The sequence below is a fragment of the Phaenicophaeus curvirostris genome, chromosome 3 (assembly GCF_032191515.1).
Source record: "Phaenicophaeus curvirostris isolate KB17595 chromosome 3, BPBGC_Pcur_1.0, whole genome shotgun sequence".
Classification (NCBI taxonomy): domain Eukaryota; kingdom Metazoa; phylum Chordata; class Aves; order Cuculiformes; family Cuculidae; genus Phaenicophaeus; species Phaenicophaeus curvirostris.
The window spans coordinates 37,010,028-37,029,209 of NC_091394.1; the positions used below are offsets into that span (position 1 = coordinate 37,010,028).

At 45.8% G+C, this 19,182-nt stretch overlaps 1 protein-coding gene across 1 annotated transcript in view; it reads right to left on the minus strand.

The window, feature by feature from the left end:
- The window catches only part of GMPR (guanosine monophosphate reductase), a 49,592-nt gene extending 34,467 nt beyond the window's left edge, over nucleotides 1–15,125 (minus strand). The window contains exons 1-4 of the mRNA XM_069853691.1: nucleotides 15,012–15,125; nucleotides 8,741–8,860; nucleotides 7,969–8,052; nucleotides 6,130–6,303 (exon numbers count right to left, since the gene is read on the minus strand). Coding sequence (XP_069709792.1) covers nucleotides 6,130–6,303; nucleotides 7,969–8,052; nucleotides 8,741–8,860; nucleotides 15,012–15,098 — 465 coding nt within the window. The 5' untranslated portion in view covers nucleotides 15,099–15,125. The remainder of the gene's footprint in view (nucleotides 1–6,129; nucleotides 6,304–7,968; nucleotides 8,053–8,740; nucleotides 8,861–15,011) is intronic.
- Between the last annotated feature and the right edge of the window lie 4,057 nt (nucleotides 15,126–19,182).

The following is a 19,182-nucleotide window of genomic DNA, read 5'->3' on the forward strand; positions in this document are numbered from 1 at the left end:
GTTCACAAACCCCCTTACATAATGACACTCCAGTGTTTATAGCAGTACTGATACAGGCAGAGGAGGAGGCAAATCCCAAAATTGTTACTGAAAGTTTTCTTAGTTTTTAGTGAAACAAAAAACCTGCTAAAGTCAACAGGAGCTGCCCTAGGAATGCTGGGCAAGGCCTATTCTCCACTTACTGATTTTTGGCTCTTATTTCAACATTTATTTATTTATTTTTAATGAATTTTACTTCCCAGCTTTATTAGGTGATGCCTGACAAGGTATCACCTGGGGCACTTACAAAGACAATGACACTGTTACGCAGAAATTTGCTGCCTGTGATGCAAGACCACTTAACTTCACTCAGAACTGCACGATATTGATTAAAAATAAAATATAACAGAACAGTCAGGAGATAAAGAATATATAATAGGTATGGTGTTTCTAGCAAAGTGCTGCTTCCTTTCTGCTCAGTAAGGCAATTTGATACACTAAGTGTTGTATGCTCCAAGGTGGGGTGACAAGAGCACGCTGCTCACAGCATGAAGGAAACAGTTCATACCTGGAAGGCAGAAGGCTACCCACAAGCTGGTGAAATGCTGGAAGGCACGCAACAGATACATAAACAGGAATGAATGGGTAAAGTCAGTGCCCCATGAGATTTGGAATCAAATACATATTTAACGCAAACAGCGGTACCTCCTTATCAGCAGAGTATATTGGGTTGTCAAACTGCCTCTTCGGAAATGCTAACCAGATGTTTAGTGTTAAGATACGGCTAGAGAGGGTTGGAATTGCATATGTTGATTCAAAATGCTCATCCTAGCAGGGAAAAGCACTTATGCCCCAGCCTACTTTCTATTTTTTTCCCTGGAATGCATGTACACACATCAGTGCTTCCCACCTTTCTGAATCCACAGATCCTTAACAAATTTTCAGGGAAGTCGTGGAGCTCTGCATAGCAGACTTCAACCTGCCAATGACCGGCTTGCCTTCTTTTAGGTATGTTTTGCAGACCTCAGAGCACAAAAAGCCACTACAAGAAGGGCACACCAATCTGTATGTGAAGAGACTCTAGTATCACAGTTGAAGGGTGGGGAAAGCCGTTTTCTCACATCCAGCTGAACTCTGCTTCCACTGAAACCAATGCTTACTTTACCACTGATGCCAGGATGACAACTAAATTGAGGCAAAAGAGCTTTTGAAAGCCCCATCTGTGAGGTAAAGCCAGAATACTTCAACCAAAAAAACCAAATCTGAAACATAAAGAAAGACTGAGACTACAGAGATGAAAGCCTCTTAAAACGAGCTAAGAATATGAAGCAACTAAAGTAATTGGAACTTGTGCAAAGAAACTGCTACAGACAGCATATTTTGCAGTGTATTTGGGCAAGCAGACAGTGAACACAATTAGTGGAAATACTGTAGCACTGAAAACCGTGCTCATCTTAATGATGAGCTCATGTAAATGGATTAGAAATCCATTTCTAATCTGCTGCAGAACTGGCTTTTTTGAAAGAGAAACAGTTCAGTCATTACAGAATCACAGAATCACAAGGTTGGAAAAGACCCACTGGATCATCGAGTCCAACCATTCCTATCAAACACTAAACTATGCCTCTCAGCGCCTCGTCCACACGTCCCTTAAACGCCTCCAGGGAAGGTGGCTCAATCACCTCCCTGGGCAGCCTGTTCCAGTGCTCAATGGCCCTTTCAGTCAAAAATTTTTCCTGATGCCCAGCCTGAACCTCCCCTGGTGGAGCTTGAGGCCATTCCCTCTTGTCCTGTCCCCTGTCACTTGGGAGAAGAGGCCAGCTCCCACCTCTCCACAACCTGCTTTCAGGTAGTTGTAGAGATCAATAAGGTCTCCCCTCAGCCTCCTCTTCTCCAGGCTAAACAACCCCAGCTCTCTCAGCTGCTCCTCATAAGGCCTGTTCTCCAGCCCCTTCACCAGCTTCGTTGCTTTTCTCTGGACACGCTCCAGAGCCTTAACATTCTTCTTGTAGTGAAGTTACCTTACTGTTAATCCAACTTTGCTACCCCAGCAGTAAAATAACAGCATCAGTAATAACTGAAAGCCAGGAAAACCATGTTTTCAGTGTGGTCAGTTATTAGGGACTAGAACAAATTACCCTGGCTGTGGCCTGGCCTCACACACTCGGGGTGACATTCAGCTGTAATATCACACAGCACTGAGGTTTCAAGCGTCACCCTGGCTCATTCTAGCACTATCCAGGATAACTGAAGTGTGGGTCAGTCCTGAAGGAAATCTCGGCCTCAGTGAAGTCAAAGGGAGTTTCACTACTGACTTTAATGGGATCAAGATTTCATCTAACAGGATTATAAAGGCTACAGCTGCTCTGACAGATACAAAATTAGTGAACGCAGTAGGGCAGTGCCTCTGAATTTCAGTCAGGCATTTGATACTGCACCTCATAATACCATGCTATAAATATCGACTCACACTGACTAAGACAGGAACACTGCTGCATTGATTGAAAGCTGCTGGCAAATGGCAATGGATCAAGCTGGGGAGAAGCGTCTGTGACAACAGCTCTCAAACTTTCTTCTTGTATCCTAGAGGGAAGCACAGCCTGTGCCTCCATGCTATCAGGAACTCTGCCAAAGGACATTTGCCACCCTCTAAACAAGGGGTACTTTACCATAAGGTGGAGAGATGGTGACTTTTGTGAGGCTGAGCAAGTGAGTGTTTGCACTCAGCATTTGGACTGACCCAAGATCTCCTCAGCAGCATCACTGTCTCCTGCCCTGGAACCCAAGCTGGTCCTGCTCTGAGACCCCACCCTTGATGGACATGCCACAACTGGATTGACTCTGCTGCTAGTTCCAGAGAAACTGCAAGCAGTCTGCATGGCTTTCTAGGACTGAATTCTGCCTCCACTAAGGTCCTGAGAAGTTCTGCTACTTACTCCAAGCGAAGCAACAGTTTCTGGGCCGTGCTATTTCCCCTCTGTTCCTGCTTTGCGATCCTGCTTGCTTTGCTATCTGGTCTACATCTTGTGGGTGCTACTGCATCTCCAACTACGCTCCTGTCCCAGCCTTTTCCTTCCTGCCACAGTCCCTGCTCTCCTCCCCAGGGTTTCTTCTGTATAATTAAAAGAGAACACCACAAAAAGAAAAATTCAGGCTAAAAACTGAGCAAAGCTTGCTGGCAAAGATATCTTATCTTGCTAAACAGACTTCCAGTGAAACATAAGAACCCTAATGTCTACAATTACGCTAACAAATAAAGACTAGGCTTACTGTAATATAAAGGCTCTGACCTTCCATGCTGAATGTCAACTGAAGTTTTGCTTTAGACTTCAGCAAGTAGGCACAACCCAAGCACATGATGCCGTGCTACTGCCAAACACCTCACCGGACCTCTACTCTTGCTTCTGGGAGGCAGTGCTGCATCTGAGAGACACTGAGGAGATTTCAGTACTGTTTCTTCCCCCATCTGCAATCTCAAGAGTGATTTAAAACAAGTCATGTTAAACTTTCATACCCCATTTTGTCTTCCCTACCCTTTGTGTTCCACAGAGAAATGGATGTTCTTTTTAATTTAAAAAGAAAGGCAGGTGTGAAAAGAGCTTGTGTCAGATCCAAAAAAAAGTAAGGTAATGAGATTATAAAAGCAAGTATTTAAAAAGGCAAATACATGCATTTGTAATATTGTTACACAAGAGACACCCTTCACCTGCACTGGAGTATCAGCCACAGAGCACTACGTTAACCACAGTCACTTTGCACATCACCTTTCGGCCTCAGAGCTAAAGCTACACGGCCCCAGGAACATGCATTCCCCAAGACCCAGGTTTGGGTTACTCTTATGTACTGCGCTCCAGCTGACTGTGGAATGGATTGTCATTGCTCAGGAAAGCAAACAAGACAGCCTGCAAGGTCCTGGAGATCACTTCCAGCTATGAGAAAGCTTCTTTATTTTTATACCTTCTGTTTAACTGCTAACCCTTTTGTTTGAAAGCCACAACAGCAGAGAGCATATTGCAAGCACAGTATAGAGACATCAAAGCAGACAGAATAGGTAGCAGCAGGAGATGCCTTCCAGGATATCATAAAAAGAAGCCTAGATGAGCTCCTGCATTTCAGCCACGAACAGCATCAAAAGGCCATTTAGACACAGAGTGTAAACTCAAATTGTTTGGAACCAAAGAACCTACCCCAAAGTGTGTGTCCCAAGTTGCATCACAGGCTTTCAGGGACTGCACAGACTCTAAAGGTTATGGAAAACAGAAGGCTTTTGAACACCCAGAGTTCGTTAGCATGCTTTTAGGAATGAAAACTATCCCTGTGCAGGAGATGTGAAACATGAGCCATACTTAACCATGTTCAGAGAACAGAGCTACAACTACAAACAGAGAAGGCAACTGAACAGGTCAGGGGTGTGTATGTGCTCAAGCAGGTGGTGCTCTGAGGACAAGGAGACCTGAAGTAACAACCACGTTAGTCACAGAAGTAGAGAAACTAAGCAGGTAGCTTAACAGATGTGGGAGGTGGATGAGACTGGCTTAAGGATCTTGGACTAAACCCTGGGCTTGATACCAGATTTCGACATTGACCTTCTGTGCCTTCTGGGCAATTCATCTTGGTTGAGTTCCCTCCTCAGTCAGCCAAATCAGCAGTCTGCTGAGGTGGAGGAGGGGATGACACCCAGTTTTCTTTTCTCTCCTGACAGGGAAGATTTTATTTTTAACTATGTGGTTAAAGCTCCCTCCCACAACTCATCAAGCCAAAGACACTGGAGTAATGATGTCATCGGGGACAATACTTCAGATCCAAAGCAAGGAAACAAGTCCTTCCCTTACTGCAGTGTACTAGGAGAAGGAAGCTCAAGAAGCCCACATCCATCCTTTCGTATTTCAAACAGCTCTCCTGAAAGCTATAGAAAACATGGCCATACCAAAAAGGTTCCTGTATCTGCTGGCAGCCGTTGAAAGATGCCTATTCACTAAGTCTATGGTAACCCAGAACCCCACAGGCATTTCAGCCCACTTCCATTTTCAGTGTCACCATCAGAGAAAAGAACGCTGCTGCTGTCTGACGTGGGAGGATGGAATGTAGTCTCTCCTAAGCTGCTTGAACATACAGTTCCTTATTGAACCAAGTCAGAGGGTGCCTTTATGACCATTTTTACTTCACATTGACTTCACATCTATGAGACTTTGCATCTGGCATAAAAATGTGAGGAAGTGTTGCCTAAGCACATGATTTTTTTCTGCACTGGCTTGAAGAAAGGCTGGTAGCCTCATTAAGAATCTGCTTGATTGAGAATTTCTGCTGTTCTCAAGGCAACAAGTTCAGACATTTCTTCAAGGGCCCTGGGAATCAAGCAGTAGCAGCAGGGCTCTGCTGCAAGAAGTCCCATGTTGATGCAAACACCCTACTCAGTGCAAAAGGGGTGGGGGAAGCATGGCATTAGTGCTATGAGAAAGGACAGTAATATCATAGAAAGAGCCTGAAAACCTCCAGCATTGACTATTTTGCTCCCTGATGACCCCATTCACAATGGCATAGCACTTCTATGATTCTCATCATAGGCAGGAAATAGCCTACATTCAGCTGTCTTCATAGTGATCTAATAGATGAAAACAGCCAGTGGCCTCCATTTGCCACAGATGTTGGCACATTCCCACAGCAAACCTCGGCTCAGAATCACCAAAACAGACCTACACACTTTATGATTAGAAGTCACATCTGGTGTGGGAAAGAGGATGCAAGTAGGAAAAAACTTGATCGACCCAGCCTGTCATGCCAACATCAAACTGCTGTATCAGACTGCACACTGAACATTCCCACAAAAATTATCAGCAAGGGAAGACTGACAATGCCAACACGTTATTAAACAGCCATCATGTGGTTCAGAGTAAACATCCTGCTGAACTGAAAGGGTACATGAATAGAGATGCCATCTATGTTCTTGTAACGATATTTGTCTGTAAGACAAGAGGTTTGAGTTAGACCTCTTTTCTTCTCTTTCCTCCTTTCTTTCTTTGCCTTTTTTTAGTGAGGAGTTAGAAATTGATGGAGCTATCACACAGCTTCTGGTGCCTACCAACCATACTCTGGGCCCCATTCCTGGACAGAATTCCCACACACCACCCTCCACCCTTTCTACACACTTACCATAATGGTGTGATGTGGAAACTTTGCACGTACAGACTTCACGAACTCCACAAAGTGCTCTGAATAGCCATTTGCCACATCTAGGCAGATATATCTGATTGGTGGAATGGCCTCTAGAATGCTTGTTAACTTGTCGAAATCAGCTTTTCCACTACCTGAACTTGCTGCTACATGCTAGAAAGACAGGGAGGGAAAAAAAAGAAGTAAGTAGTAGTTTTTAGAAACTGGGATACACACTCAATTTGCTTGTCTCTTTCTGCATAGTCTTGAGAAGACTCAGGCTGGAAACTAGAAAAATGCATACTATATAATATGAAATAAAGACGTCTCTGAGAACACCGGTGTGTTGTTTCTGTTAAGCTTGAAGGCTCTAAGACAAAGCAAATTTAGCATTTTATCAGCTCTTAATTCACAAGTGGATTCTCATAGGCAAATATAATGACCTGAGATGGATGAACACCCAGCCATACCCATACGAACACAAACACAGAAGATCTGACTTGGCAGATTTCCAGAAAGGCAGAGCAGCAAAATCTGGAGCACTGTTAGAGAGTGGAATGCGGGTCTTTAAGTCCACCAAACACTCCCTTAATCTACAGAATCACAAATAGTTGAGTTTGGAAGGGTGCGCTGGAGGTTCACCCCCCCTTGCTCAGGCAGGGTCAGCTACCATTGAAAACAAGCAGATTGCTTCCTCCTTTGTCTTCCTGCAAGTTCTTTCCAATAGAAAAATAGTTTCCACAGCTGCTGGCCCACAAAACGTCTGCAGAGATCCAAGGTCACAGAGAAAGTCAGTATTTAATCACTAGGAGATCCTTCTCCAGTGATTATGAACCACAAATGAGCTAAGTTCCAAAGTGCTAAGACACAGGATATTCCTGAGACCACTTTCTATCCTATAGTGACATATAAGCAATCCTGATGAACATTAAGTGATAGGCTGGCTTTCAGACAACCCTGTAGTCAATAGTCTTTATACTATAATTCTAAAATGTGCCACAAGCAAAGACACAACAGCTGTACGGTATTTTTTTCTACACAGAAGTTTCAAAACTGCACTGAACTCTAAGGAGGAGGGAAGACAGTGAGGAACACTCTTATACTGCCTCTCCTGGCATAGCACCCTGCCAGAAGAACACAGAAACCTGGATATGAAAGAGCTGGATCTTAAGTCAGTGTTTAAATTTACTAAATGGTGCTTCACTGGAATGGCTCAGGCCAGGACCTTGTGAACAAGTGGGAAGCATAGCTAGTAGCAGCACAGCATGAGCTCTAGTGCAGGGAGGTAAACAGACTATGCATGCTCTGACAACTTTCAATGCTCATCCCTGCTTGGGCCCAGCACCCAGGCCCCACCAGCCTGAAGACTATGGGTCCACTTGCACACCTGACAGCAAAGTCTCTGCCTAGCACAAGGGTGTGCAGAGACAGTTTACGCTTGGTTTACTCAAGGCTACTTGCATTTGTGGTCATGGGCTTTTCCTTCACCAGCACTACCACAGCTCCCAACAGCAACAGAAGCAGAGCATATACAGCACAGGAATACTTTCCCCCAGTATTTCCTCTTTTTTTGTTCAGGATACTTCTCTATTTCCACTCCAGGCATATATAAACTTGGCTTTTTTGCATCTTAATGTAAGCACTTTCATAATGGACTCAAACTATTCTTTCTCAACCAGGAGAAGCCACTTCCCTTGATGCATTTAAGAACAGCAAATATCTTCATTTCCCAAAACCTCGCCTGACAACAGCATTCCCAAGAGACTCCAGTGTATGTTAGTACAGAACAAAGCAATAAACTATAATAATTTACAATAATTTACAGTACAAAAAATGTACCTCAAGGCATTCTGGGTGATTGGCAGCAAAGAGTTTCCATTCTTCCAGAGAATAATGCTTGTGAATTGCAGTGAACATTGAATGCTAGCAAAAATAAGAAAACAGATATTAATGTCCAAGTTAGTCATCTTCCCCTCATTTGTGGAATAACAAGATATCAAAAATTCCCACTTTAAATATAGTGTCATCCCAGTTGAAATAAATGTTAACAGTGAACAACAGACCAGGCAATTCCAAATGGCTCTTCAAAGGTAACTTAGCAGAGTTAGCCAATCTTTCAGGATCGGGCTTCTGATATGTTCCATGAAGCTATGGTCAATATTTTGAATGTACTTAAGCACTCCAAGAAATTAAGGTGATCCCCGAGGCCAGAGGCTAATTAACTGCTGACTCTTGACTGCTGCAGCTTTATCCAGTAACCTACATTTTCAAAACCATTGTTAGCTAATAATTTCTTTCTGGGAAGAAGCACAACATAGACCATAAAAACTAAGCTCTAGAAGCTCCACCCAAGATGGAAGCTTCCCAGGAAGCATCTCCACTGAAACATTTATATCTGGACCCCCATTTCTGGTAACTGTATTGCTGTAAAAGCACAGCTGCTTTGCAACAAAACCACATCTTGTTATGGATTTAACACATGCTCCCCTGTTCTGGATTTTTTAACTTATGTCCCCCTGTTCTCCAACAAACGTAGCTAAAAATTAACAAAGCCTGTTCACTGTCACTCAGTGGCTTCCCCACTGTTGCAGAAATGAGAACCAAGACTTACTTTTGCCATAACCATGGCCATTTCAAATGTCCCCACAGTGTCCATGTTAGCCACTATAATGGGAATTCCTGTGTATGTCTGCTTGGAGTTGCGGAAAGTGAAGGTGCGCGTGAGGTCGACCTGCAATGAACAGACACGAATTCTTTCAAGTAATTGATTGCAATGTAACAAGAGCTTTGCCACTTACTTCAGGTACAGCAGGTTTGGACGCTGCTGCTTAAATTATCTTCACGTTTCCTGTTCTCCCTCCTTTCATTCTACTATCATCTCACTATTTATTTTGTTACAACTCTGTATTCCAAATAAGAAAGAATATAAAATAATGCTTTATCTGTTAGAAAGTTCTTGCTGAAGAAAATGATAATCGAAATCTAAAAAGAAACAAGTCAGAGGAAGTTGGAAAGGACAGAAAGGACAATGAGGACTGTGGATTATTTTACATAGAAATAAACTCAGCTTTTTGTTTGGCTGACTGAGAAACCCAAGTTGAGGTCCAAACTCCACAGAAGTCAGAACTGAACATTCCTCTGTCTCCAGGGCAGAGGGGGCTTTGTCCCAGTCTTTAAAGTAAATGACAATATGATAAAGCAAGCTCTTCCTTTTGGCTATAGTTATCAGCAGTCCCACCATACAATATGAACAATCACTCTGGCTTATTACATTTGCAAGGGATAATACCAAATTTAGATCAGTTCCCACTGGTCTACCTAGCATCTTGCAAAAGGGGTAAAGAAACCCTTTAAGAAATGCACAACTGTAAGATATCACGTTAGTCTCTTTAGTATCAATGAGAATGAAGGCTCTTTCATCATTTTCATTACTTCACTTCCACTTTAATTCAGAGACCTGAATTGAATTGAAATCCACCACCAGAAAGGAAGCAATATAAAAAGTATAAGACTCCAATTATTTATCTACAACATATTTTGAGTACTGTCACATTGCAGGCTACATTCTGATTCGTTAACATGGTAAGGGCTTTATTATTGATTTGTATATGAGAAAGAACTTATTGCCTCAGTGATATACTGGAAAACAGGTACTCATTTTGAGTAAGTTCACAAGGGAAGGGTCACTTTAGTGAACAAGCTAAAATACATCTTACTGAAGACTCACTCTTCTTCCCATTTACTATCAAAGGTTCCAGTTCTCCACCTATCACCGACAACAATATGCTTTCAGGAATTTCAGCTGCACCTAGCACAAGAAAATAGTATGAAGATACACAGAAAATAAATATGAAAATCGAACGCATTTTACCCCCTGTCAATGCAATTTTTTAACCAGAACCAAGGAAAAAAAAAAGTGTATCACACAATCAGTTCTACACAGGCAATAGTACCAGAACAGCCTTAGAGTTTTACAATGGGAAATGAACTTAAGAAAGAAGCAGAGGAGTATGTTTAAGAAAAGACCAAGACAAGATGCAAAGCTACGCAGGGAACACAAAGCCATGACTTTCAGGGGTTTTCACCTCCACTTACTATAACGTCTCACATGTGACTTCCTCTAGCCAGTCAGCCAGATGGGTCTCATGCAATTATCCACACAACTGATACTAATGTAACAGCAGGCATTTACAAGGGATAATTGCAGGGCTTCCCCTAATGAGACTTTTTCCTATTAAACCAGGAGAAATGGCACACTGGGTTGGAGATGTTTACGTGATGCCCCAATTCTCCAAACAGCCAGTACCAGATGTCTGGGAAGGGAGCATAGGAACGAGGCAAGTTTTGAAAGACTCTTTCCTTAGCCTGCCTTCCCAGGTCCCAAGAAGCTGATGTTCAGAGACCTTCAAAGGTCTCTCCAATCCATTGTGCTAAACAGCCACTCACTGACAAAGAATTTGCGTCACAATTTTTTTAATACTTCACATCTTAAGCCTCTCCAATATCCCATAGCAATAAATTCCAAAGATTAATCATACATGGCATAAAAACAACCTTTGCCTGATAACTGCATTCAGTGCTTCCCACTTCTTGATTTGTGAGAGACAATCAACAGCCACTTCTCAGTTTCACCTTTTCCATTCCACTCCTCACTTCATAGACTTGGCATATCCTCCACAACTGCTTCTTCTACATAATGTATATCCCAGTATGTTTATTTTTTCTTCATATGGAAACCAGTCAATACTGCTGATCATCCAGGCTACTATCTTCTGTTCATATTTTAATACATTATGCCATTCTTGTGAAAAGATCACCAGAACTGTGTGCTCAAGAAGAACACACAGAGGAGCATCACATATCTAACTGGTTTTCCTTAGTAGCACCTTGATTTGTCTCTTTCCTGACAGCTAATTTACATTTTACAACAGTTAAGAGTTTCTTTAGAAAGAAAATTATGAAATGTATTTTATAACTTCTACCTAGACCTTCAACATATGAAAGCAAAAGGACATTGGCTGTTGTGTTATAGCTCCCTGAACTTTGTTGAACTTACAAGTTTAAATTAATGACTAAACTTCCTACGGGACACTCCTCTGGTAAACTTAAAAGGACAGCCTGCAGAGGCAAGTCCAGCAAAGACAAGAACAGCAGGCTATGCGAGTACCAAGACCCCACAGACAGATAGTGCTGCTCCAACTCCAATCATCCCTTGAACCAATTTTGACACATGAATTCAAGCTTCAAATTTTCTGGTATCTTCTCAAAAAGAGAACACAATCATGGAAAATGAAGACAGCACAAGGAACCAAAAACAAGCACCAACGCAGCAGCCTACAAGAGGAGCTGCAAACACCCCAAATCATGTCTCTAAGAAGCTTACTTAATCCTGGTTACCGCAATAAAACCTATCCTTGTGCAAAATGAGGCATTCATGCCAGAGAACCAGATACTTGCTGATATAAGCTTCAAAGCAGCAGCTTGCTGGGTAACAGGCACTGTAGTATGCTGCCTCTGTTCCTCTGCCAGATCTATTTATTTATGTTCTTGTTTTGAAGCAGCCTGGGGCTGTCCATTTCAGATCTGGCTAGCACGGACACTGTTTATTCTCGTTGCTACAGCCTCAGTGATGGTGTCCAATTTCTTAACCTTCATCGGTTTTCACTGACCCCCCTCATGACATGCACTTTTTCCTCGTGTGAAATGTCTTTAGCAGGTCACCACAGCCACCCACTACAACCCTGCTCTATCAGCTCATGTTCCTCCTATCATTTTCCCTTCCCGGCAGCCCTTCTTTCCGCAGCCTGCACACAGCTAAATATGCAAAACACAGCACTTGAAGCAGGCATGTGTTGCTGGATGGAGCACAGCTCCACCTGTTTGCCTGGCCAGCAGAAGGAATTTTAGAAAGGGACCACAGGTCCCCTAGCAACTGCACGTGATGGGGAGTTACTCAGCTGGGACACCGTTCTTTATAAAAGAAAATGACAAGCCCGAGATTACCTTTCTACCGAGAGGGCCTCCCCAGTCTTACACCTTCATAATAGCAAAAAAAATGTTGTATGGGTGTCGCCCTTACAACCCCTGGCCATGGGGTTGCAATAAACACGGCCACCCCACTCCCCTTTCCAGTCTTGTCTTGCTACCTCACTTGATTTGTCTCGCTCTCTCTCACAACTCCGCTTCCCCCAGAGAAAGGCTTAATCCTCTTTCCATCCCCCAACACAACGTAATTCCTTCATTAGTCAAGCTAAATCCTTTGCTAACCTTGGGGTTATACAAGGTAAATGAGAAGGCACCTTCAATCCTTGAGGCAGCCATCTCTTTGTGAGAGGCAATCCTCAGGGGATTCCCTAGGGTCTTCCTTGATCCCTCCTGAGAAGTAACTACAGCAGTATCTTGGCTAACAGTGGCCTCGGGCCAGCAGGGACGCAGAGCCCGGGCAGCGTAAGTACGGCTGGGCTCTGCCTGCAAAGGTCACACAGCAGCAGGTCCTGGGGGGTTCACAGTCGTGAGGGTGAAACGCACCCCATGCACCCTGGGCTTCCAGCTGATGGGAACCCAGCCTGGGACACCCATGGGAAGCACTCCCCGGCATCTTTGCACCTCAAACACTGTGTTCAGTTCTGGGACCCTCACTACAAGAAGGATGTTGAGGCTTTGGAGTGAGTCCAGAGAAGAGCAACGATGCTGTTGAAGGGGCTGGAGAACAGGCCTTATGAGGAGCAGCTGAGAGAGCTGGGGTTGTTCAGCCTGAAGAAGAGGAGGCTGAGGGGAGACCTTATTGCTCTCTACAACTACCTGAAAGCAGGTTGTGGAGAGGAGGGAGCTGGCCTCTTCTCCCAAGTGACAGGGGACAGGACAAGAGGGAATGGCCTCAAACTGCACCAGGGGAGGTTCAGACTGGACATCAGGAAAAAAATTTTCACAGAAAGGGTCATCGGGCACTGGCAGACGCTGCCCAGGATGGTGGTTGAGTCCCTATCCCTGGAAGTATTTAACAGATGGGTAGACGACGTACCCAAGGACAGGGTTTTGTGGCAGATAAGAATGGTTGGACTCAATGACCCAAGAGGTCTTTTCCAACCTAGTGATTCTATGATCTTCACTATTTTTTAAAAAAGAGCATATCAGTTCTTTGCTAATAGCACTGCCCATGACCCCTGAGGCTGAGGGGGGCGATGCCCACTGGCCCAAGCTGTGGGGTACCCAACCAGACAGACACACACTCCACACCCACCACCTCCTCAGCTGCAAGGTGCCCAACTGGACATGGGCACAAACACACCAGCTGCAGGGCGCCCAACTGGACACCCAAAGGTCACACAGCAGCAGGTCCTGGGGGTTTGCAGTCATGTGAAACACATCCCCCCAATTTAATGGCTTTAAATTGGAAGGGAGGAAGATTAAGACTAGACATTACGAAGAAATTTGTCACAGTGAGGGTGGTGAGGCACTGGCCCAGCCCATGCTGCCCAGAGAAGTTGCGGATGCCCCATCCCTGGAGGTGTTCAAGGTCAGGTTGGATGGAGCCTTGGGCAGCCCTGTTTAGTGAGAGGTACCCAACTGGATGACCTTTTAAGGTCCCATCCAACTCAGATCATTCTATGATTCTATAGCTGCAGGGTGCCCAACCATACACTCCTCACCCGCCCCTACCCCCCGAGCTGTGGGGCACCCAACTGGGGACACACACACCCCCCTCCCCATCTGCAGGGCATCCAACTGGGGACCCACTCACCCCCCAGCTTTGGGGCATGCATCCTTCCCCCCTAGCTCCAGCAAAGCCTAATCAGACACACACACAGACACACATCCCTTCCTGGCTGCAGGGGAGCCCAAGTGAGCACCCCTCAAATCCTCCTGGCTGTGGCGTACCCAACTGGACACCTCCCATTCCTCCCACCTGGCTCTGAGGTGCCTAACTGGGCACACACATGGATGCAGGGGGAGAGCCCAACCACACACCCCCAGACCAGGGCACCCAACTGGGGACACATACATGTGGCTGCGAGGTTCCCAACCAGACACTCCCCACCCTGGTTGCAGGGGAGACCAAGCAGACACTGACACCCCACTTATGGCTGTGGAGCACCCTACCCGACACCCCTCAAACTTCCCTTGGCTGCAGGGGCAGTCCTCAAATGGACACACACATGCATTCTGTTCCTGGGCACCCAGCCTGAAAACCCACCACCCTCCCTGCAGTGGCACAGGAGACCAAGGGGGCACCCCACCATCCCTTCCCTCCACCAGGCTGCGGGGGGAGCCCAACAGGACACAGACAGGGAGCTAAAGGGCTCCTAAAAGGACACCCTCATGCCCCCCAGCTGCAGGGGTGCCCAACAGGGCACAGACACGGAGCTACAGGGCTCCCAAAAGGACACCCCCTTGCTCCCCCGGGACACACACACGCCTACAAGGCTCCCAAGAGGAGCCCCCGCAGCCGCCCTATTGCGGGCAGCCACTCTCCCCCAGAGACGGGAGATCACCCCACACTCACTCAGCGCGGCAGTAACCCACAGAAGCACCTGCTAGGGGCAAACACCATCCTCCTCTCCCTTTATGCCCCCTACTTCTCCCCCCCCCCCGCCTTTTATTTGCTGCAGGGGAGCGGCGAGGGCAGCGCGGCACCGGCTTGCAGCGCCTCCCGCTCCAAAGGGGCTCCCTCTCTCCTCCCCAGCCCCCTTCTTCCCAGCAGGAGCCGCATCCCACCCACCCACAGGGCGCCTGGATCGGGAGGGCACCGCTACATTAGATTGGGGAATAAAAATAAAGCAGGGAGGGGGGGTTAAAAGGGAAGTTAAGGCGCTGAGAAGGAAGGGGGGGTGGGGGGAGGAAGGAAGGAAAAAAATAAGCATGCGAGGTTTGAACGGCCCCACCTCTGATCTGCTTTTGAGGCTGCTTCGTTTAGGTCTGAGCAGGACATCTTTGAAGTCCAGCTTGAGGTCTGCGTCCACGCGGGGCATCTTGCGGGCCGAGCCGGGCGCGCCGCGCTCCGCGCCGCCTATTTATAGGGCATCGCTTTATAGGGAGCGCTACGGCCCCGGCTCGGGCTTCTCTGCCCGGGGAGGGGACAGAGAGGGACGCCGAGCGCCCGGCGGGAAGGGCGAAGCAAGGGCAGAGGGAATGGGGCCGGGTGGGAGGCGTCCCTGCCCGCGGCTGGAGATGGATTATCCTTAAGGTCCCATCCAACCCGACCCGTTCCCTGCGCGGGGCGTGCGGGAGGCGTCCCTGCAGAGTTGGAACTGAATTATCCCTTCCGAGCCGAACCCCCACGGGGAGGTGGAACGGGACGCTCTTTAAGGCTCCTTACAACACAAACCATTCAATGACCCTGCGCGCAGGATAGGTGGGAAGCGCCCCTGCCCATGGCGGGGGGTTGGAACTGGATGGTCTTTAAGCCCTCCCCCTCTCCTGAGCCGCCCTGTGACAGTGTGAAATGGCGCCCCGGGGTGACATTCGGGCGCCGGGGGGCGGGCAGAGCCCACGCCGCCCTCCCTCGCTCTCTCCTTCCCTCCCTCCCCTTCCGCCGCCGGGGTTACCGTGAAAGGCCGGTTCTGGCCCCTGGCGCCTCTCGCTGCCTCTCATCCTGCTGTAAAAATGAGCGTGTCGCGGCTCCTGGGACCCTCTGAGATGGTTCCCTATCCCACTGCAGGGCAAAGGGACCCTCTGAGATGGTTCCTCATCCCACTGCAGAGCAAAGGGACCCTCTGAGATGGTTCCTCATCCCACTGCAGAGCAAAGGGACCCTCTGAGATGGTTCGTCAACTCACTGCAGGGCAAAGGGACCCTCTGAGATGGGTCCTCATCCCACTGCAGGGCAAAGGGACCCTCTGAAATGGTTCCCCATCTGACCGCAGAGCAAAGGTCTGGAACGTGTTTTTGGCATTAGAAACGTTGAGAAAAGTGCAGCTGGTTGGTCATAGGAGAGCAGTCACAGCACCTGGAGCTGCTCTGCACAGTTGCTTTCTGTTTCGGTACATGTAGAGAAGCAATAAGGAGTTTGGGTTTTTTGGGTTTTTGTGTTGGTTTTTTTTTCCCTCCATAGCACAGAGGAGCCTGATCTGTGACTTTATGTGACGATTTTCAATGGATGACCACTGTTTAACACACAGTCATAAAACCCCCATAGCAGCACTATTACACATGCTGGGCCTGTCTAAATCTGTTGCCACAAGAGGGATCAGTACAGGGGTACTAGGTATCATACGATATGACTTTCACGGGAGCTTTAAGCCTTAAAGTACATTTAATTATGAAGTCAGTGGGTTGTAAGATTTAGACTTATTTGGAAAATGCATGAGCTAAGCCTTGCCAGTGACTGGAAACTGAAGCATGGGAGGACAGTTGGCTTCCCTTCCTCAGACACTTTGTAGAATGAGAATGAGATAGTGCTTTTTTTTTTTTTTTATCTGAAGATTGCAGATGTCTGGTGAACACCCTGCCTCCAGTGGAGCTCTTCTACACCTCTTTGCCCAAGTTTCCCAGATAGTTCAATATGACCAAGCGTGAGGCCTCACAGGCACTATTCACTTGGCGATTTCTCCACTGGATTCAACAATATAACACACTGCTAAAATTTTTCCTTCAGGCAGATAGCCATATCTCCACTGCTTACTTTTCAGAAATAAAATAACATTTTGTTCAGGAGCCGGGTGTACTGATGAGAATGGGTCCTGTGAAAGTAGCATGCCTGTAGCAGAGGATTAAGAATGGAGAAAAAACAAATGCTTTCTGTCTGTGCCTGGCACCATGTCTTCTCATTGCCCACATGGCAGGCATGTGATACTGGGAAGAAAGAAAAAAGCCACTGCACTGCACTGTGAATTCAAAAGGTCAGCACTGTCATGGGGAGTAGGACGTGGAGGCTAGCGGTGATACTTGTAAGCCAAAGAAAATCCATGTCTGTTGCTTCTTTTCACTTCTAGTATTTTAATTATAGTTTCCACACATAGATCTCACCATGCTATGTTTCTGTAGATAACCATATCTGCTGATGTCCAGTATTTTCTGCGTGTGCACATACCGATGGACTAGTCAGGTCTCTCAGATCAGCTCTGTTTGTCTTAAAAATATACAAAATCCTCCAGTTTCTGACTTCAAGATATATTTTCTGTAATTAAAATTACGCTTTCTTGCTGAATCACTGCTGTCTTTTTCTGTGTCCTTTCTCAAGTATGGACACCAGAAAGAGTATGATCAGTAATCACATTAATATCGTAGCCAGAAATGAAGATAATCTCATTATGCATCTTTGCTATTCCTCTTTACACCTGCAGTGATTCCATATTATCTCTTTGTGCTATGGAAAAAAGAGCTGTTCAGCAAGGCTGTATGCAGTTTTGGTATTTATCCTGTAAGTACCAATGAGCTAACACTAATTTCAGAAATTAGCATATGTAAGTTATTCCAGCTACTTTCCTTCAGAGCTGTTCTTTTCTGTTCTTCATTGGTTTATATTTATACTTGAAAGCAAATGGAACAATGCACTCAGGAGAGAACTTGTAAGTCACTGTAGCTGAAAAGACCAAGGCCAATGTAGCTTTGTAGGTCTTCTGGCAGTTTCCTGAACTTGATGTTTTTGAGAGAAGAGAGAAGTGGTCATAATAATGCAAATAGTTATTACCATGTCTCAAGAAGAAGTATCTGACTTCAGCCTATGATTTTCCAAGAGCTACTGTCGTCCTTGTGATTTTCATCCTGTTAAAGTAATTGTAAATGCCATTGTATTTCACAGTAGAAATGAGTTCATAAATGGGATCTGATGACAAAGGACACGGAAGAGACAAAGGTGTTCATTGCCATCTTCACCTTGGTCTTCTCTGGTAAGGTTTGCCTCAGGAATGCCAGGCTTCTGAGATCCTTGGGAAAGTCGGGAGCAGTGGAGACTTACCTTCAGAAGAACAGGATCAGGTGGGAAAGGGAACAGTGGGGAAGGCTTCCTTCGGACTAAAAAAGCAAATGTCAGTCCTGTCTTTGGGAAAACCAAGGGAGGATCTGGGGAGCCCCAGGTCAGTCAGCCTCACTCTGATGCCTGGGTAGGTAATGGAGCAAATAATCCTGAAAACCATTTCCACATGTGTGAAGGACAAGAAGGTGACTGAAAGCAGTTGGCATGAATTTACAATGACAAAATCATGCTCAGCTAACCTGATTACTTTCTACAATGAATTGACTAGCTTGGTGGGTTAAGGGAGAGCAGTGGATGTTGTTTATTTTGACTTTGGCGAGGCTTTTAGCAGATTCTGGTAACATCTTCATAAACAAACTGTTGAAGTGCTAACTAGCTACAAGGACAATGAAGTGTATGGAAAACTTGACTAAACTTCTGGGCTTAAAGCATTGTGATCAGTGGCATGAAATCCAGCTCAAGGTCAGCCACTGGTGGTGTACTGTGTTAATTGCACATGGTGTTAAAACCACCCCTTTTTATTCATGCCCAGTTCTCTTCTAATTTAAATAAGACCAGTTTCCTCACCAGCTCCTTGGTACTGAAAAAGGCATTCAGTGATAACCTTAAAGCACAAGCACTTCTGAACACCAGAAACACCTCTAGGGTAAATGCTTAATGAGGTTGTCATTATTTATCAACAGAAACCCTGGTCACAGCAGATGCACAGCTGACACAACTGAAGACACATGCTGTTCTTCGCTGTGGTTCCTGGGGAAATACTGTACTCTCATATAGCTCCATACAGACAGCCTGTAACATAATTAGCATGCGTGTTTAAGGAGTGTGGTGAGCAGTAGTGAAAGCATTGCTCAGCTGGCAAATGCTCCCGCAAACTGTGTCATCACTTTCCAGCAAAATCCCATATCTGGAAAGAACAACATGCTGCAGGACATGTGTGATGAAGATCTTTCACTGTTAAGGAGAAGCAGTGCATTTGGGAAAAGAGCCCTGAGGTTTGGGTTTTTTTTATGAGAAGTGTAAATTGCTTTTATTATTTTGTTTGAATTTGGGCCTTTTCTATGCTGAATAGCGTTTCCCAGTAGATGGATCAAGAGACCTAACTCAGCAAACCCTGCAAATGCAAGCAGAAGATTTCT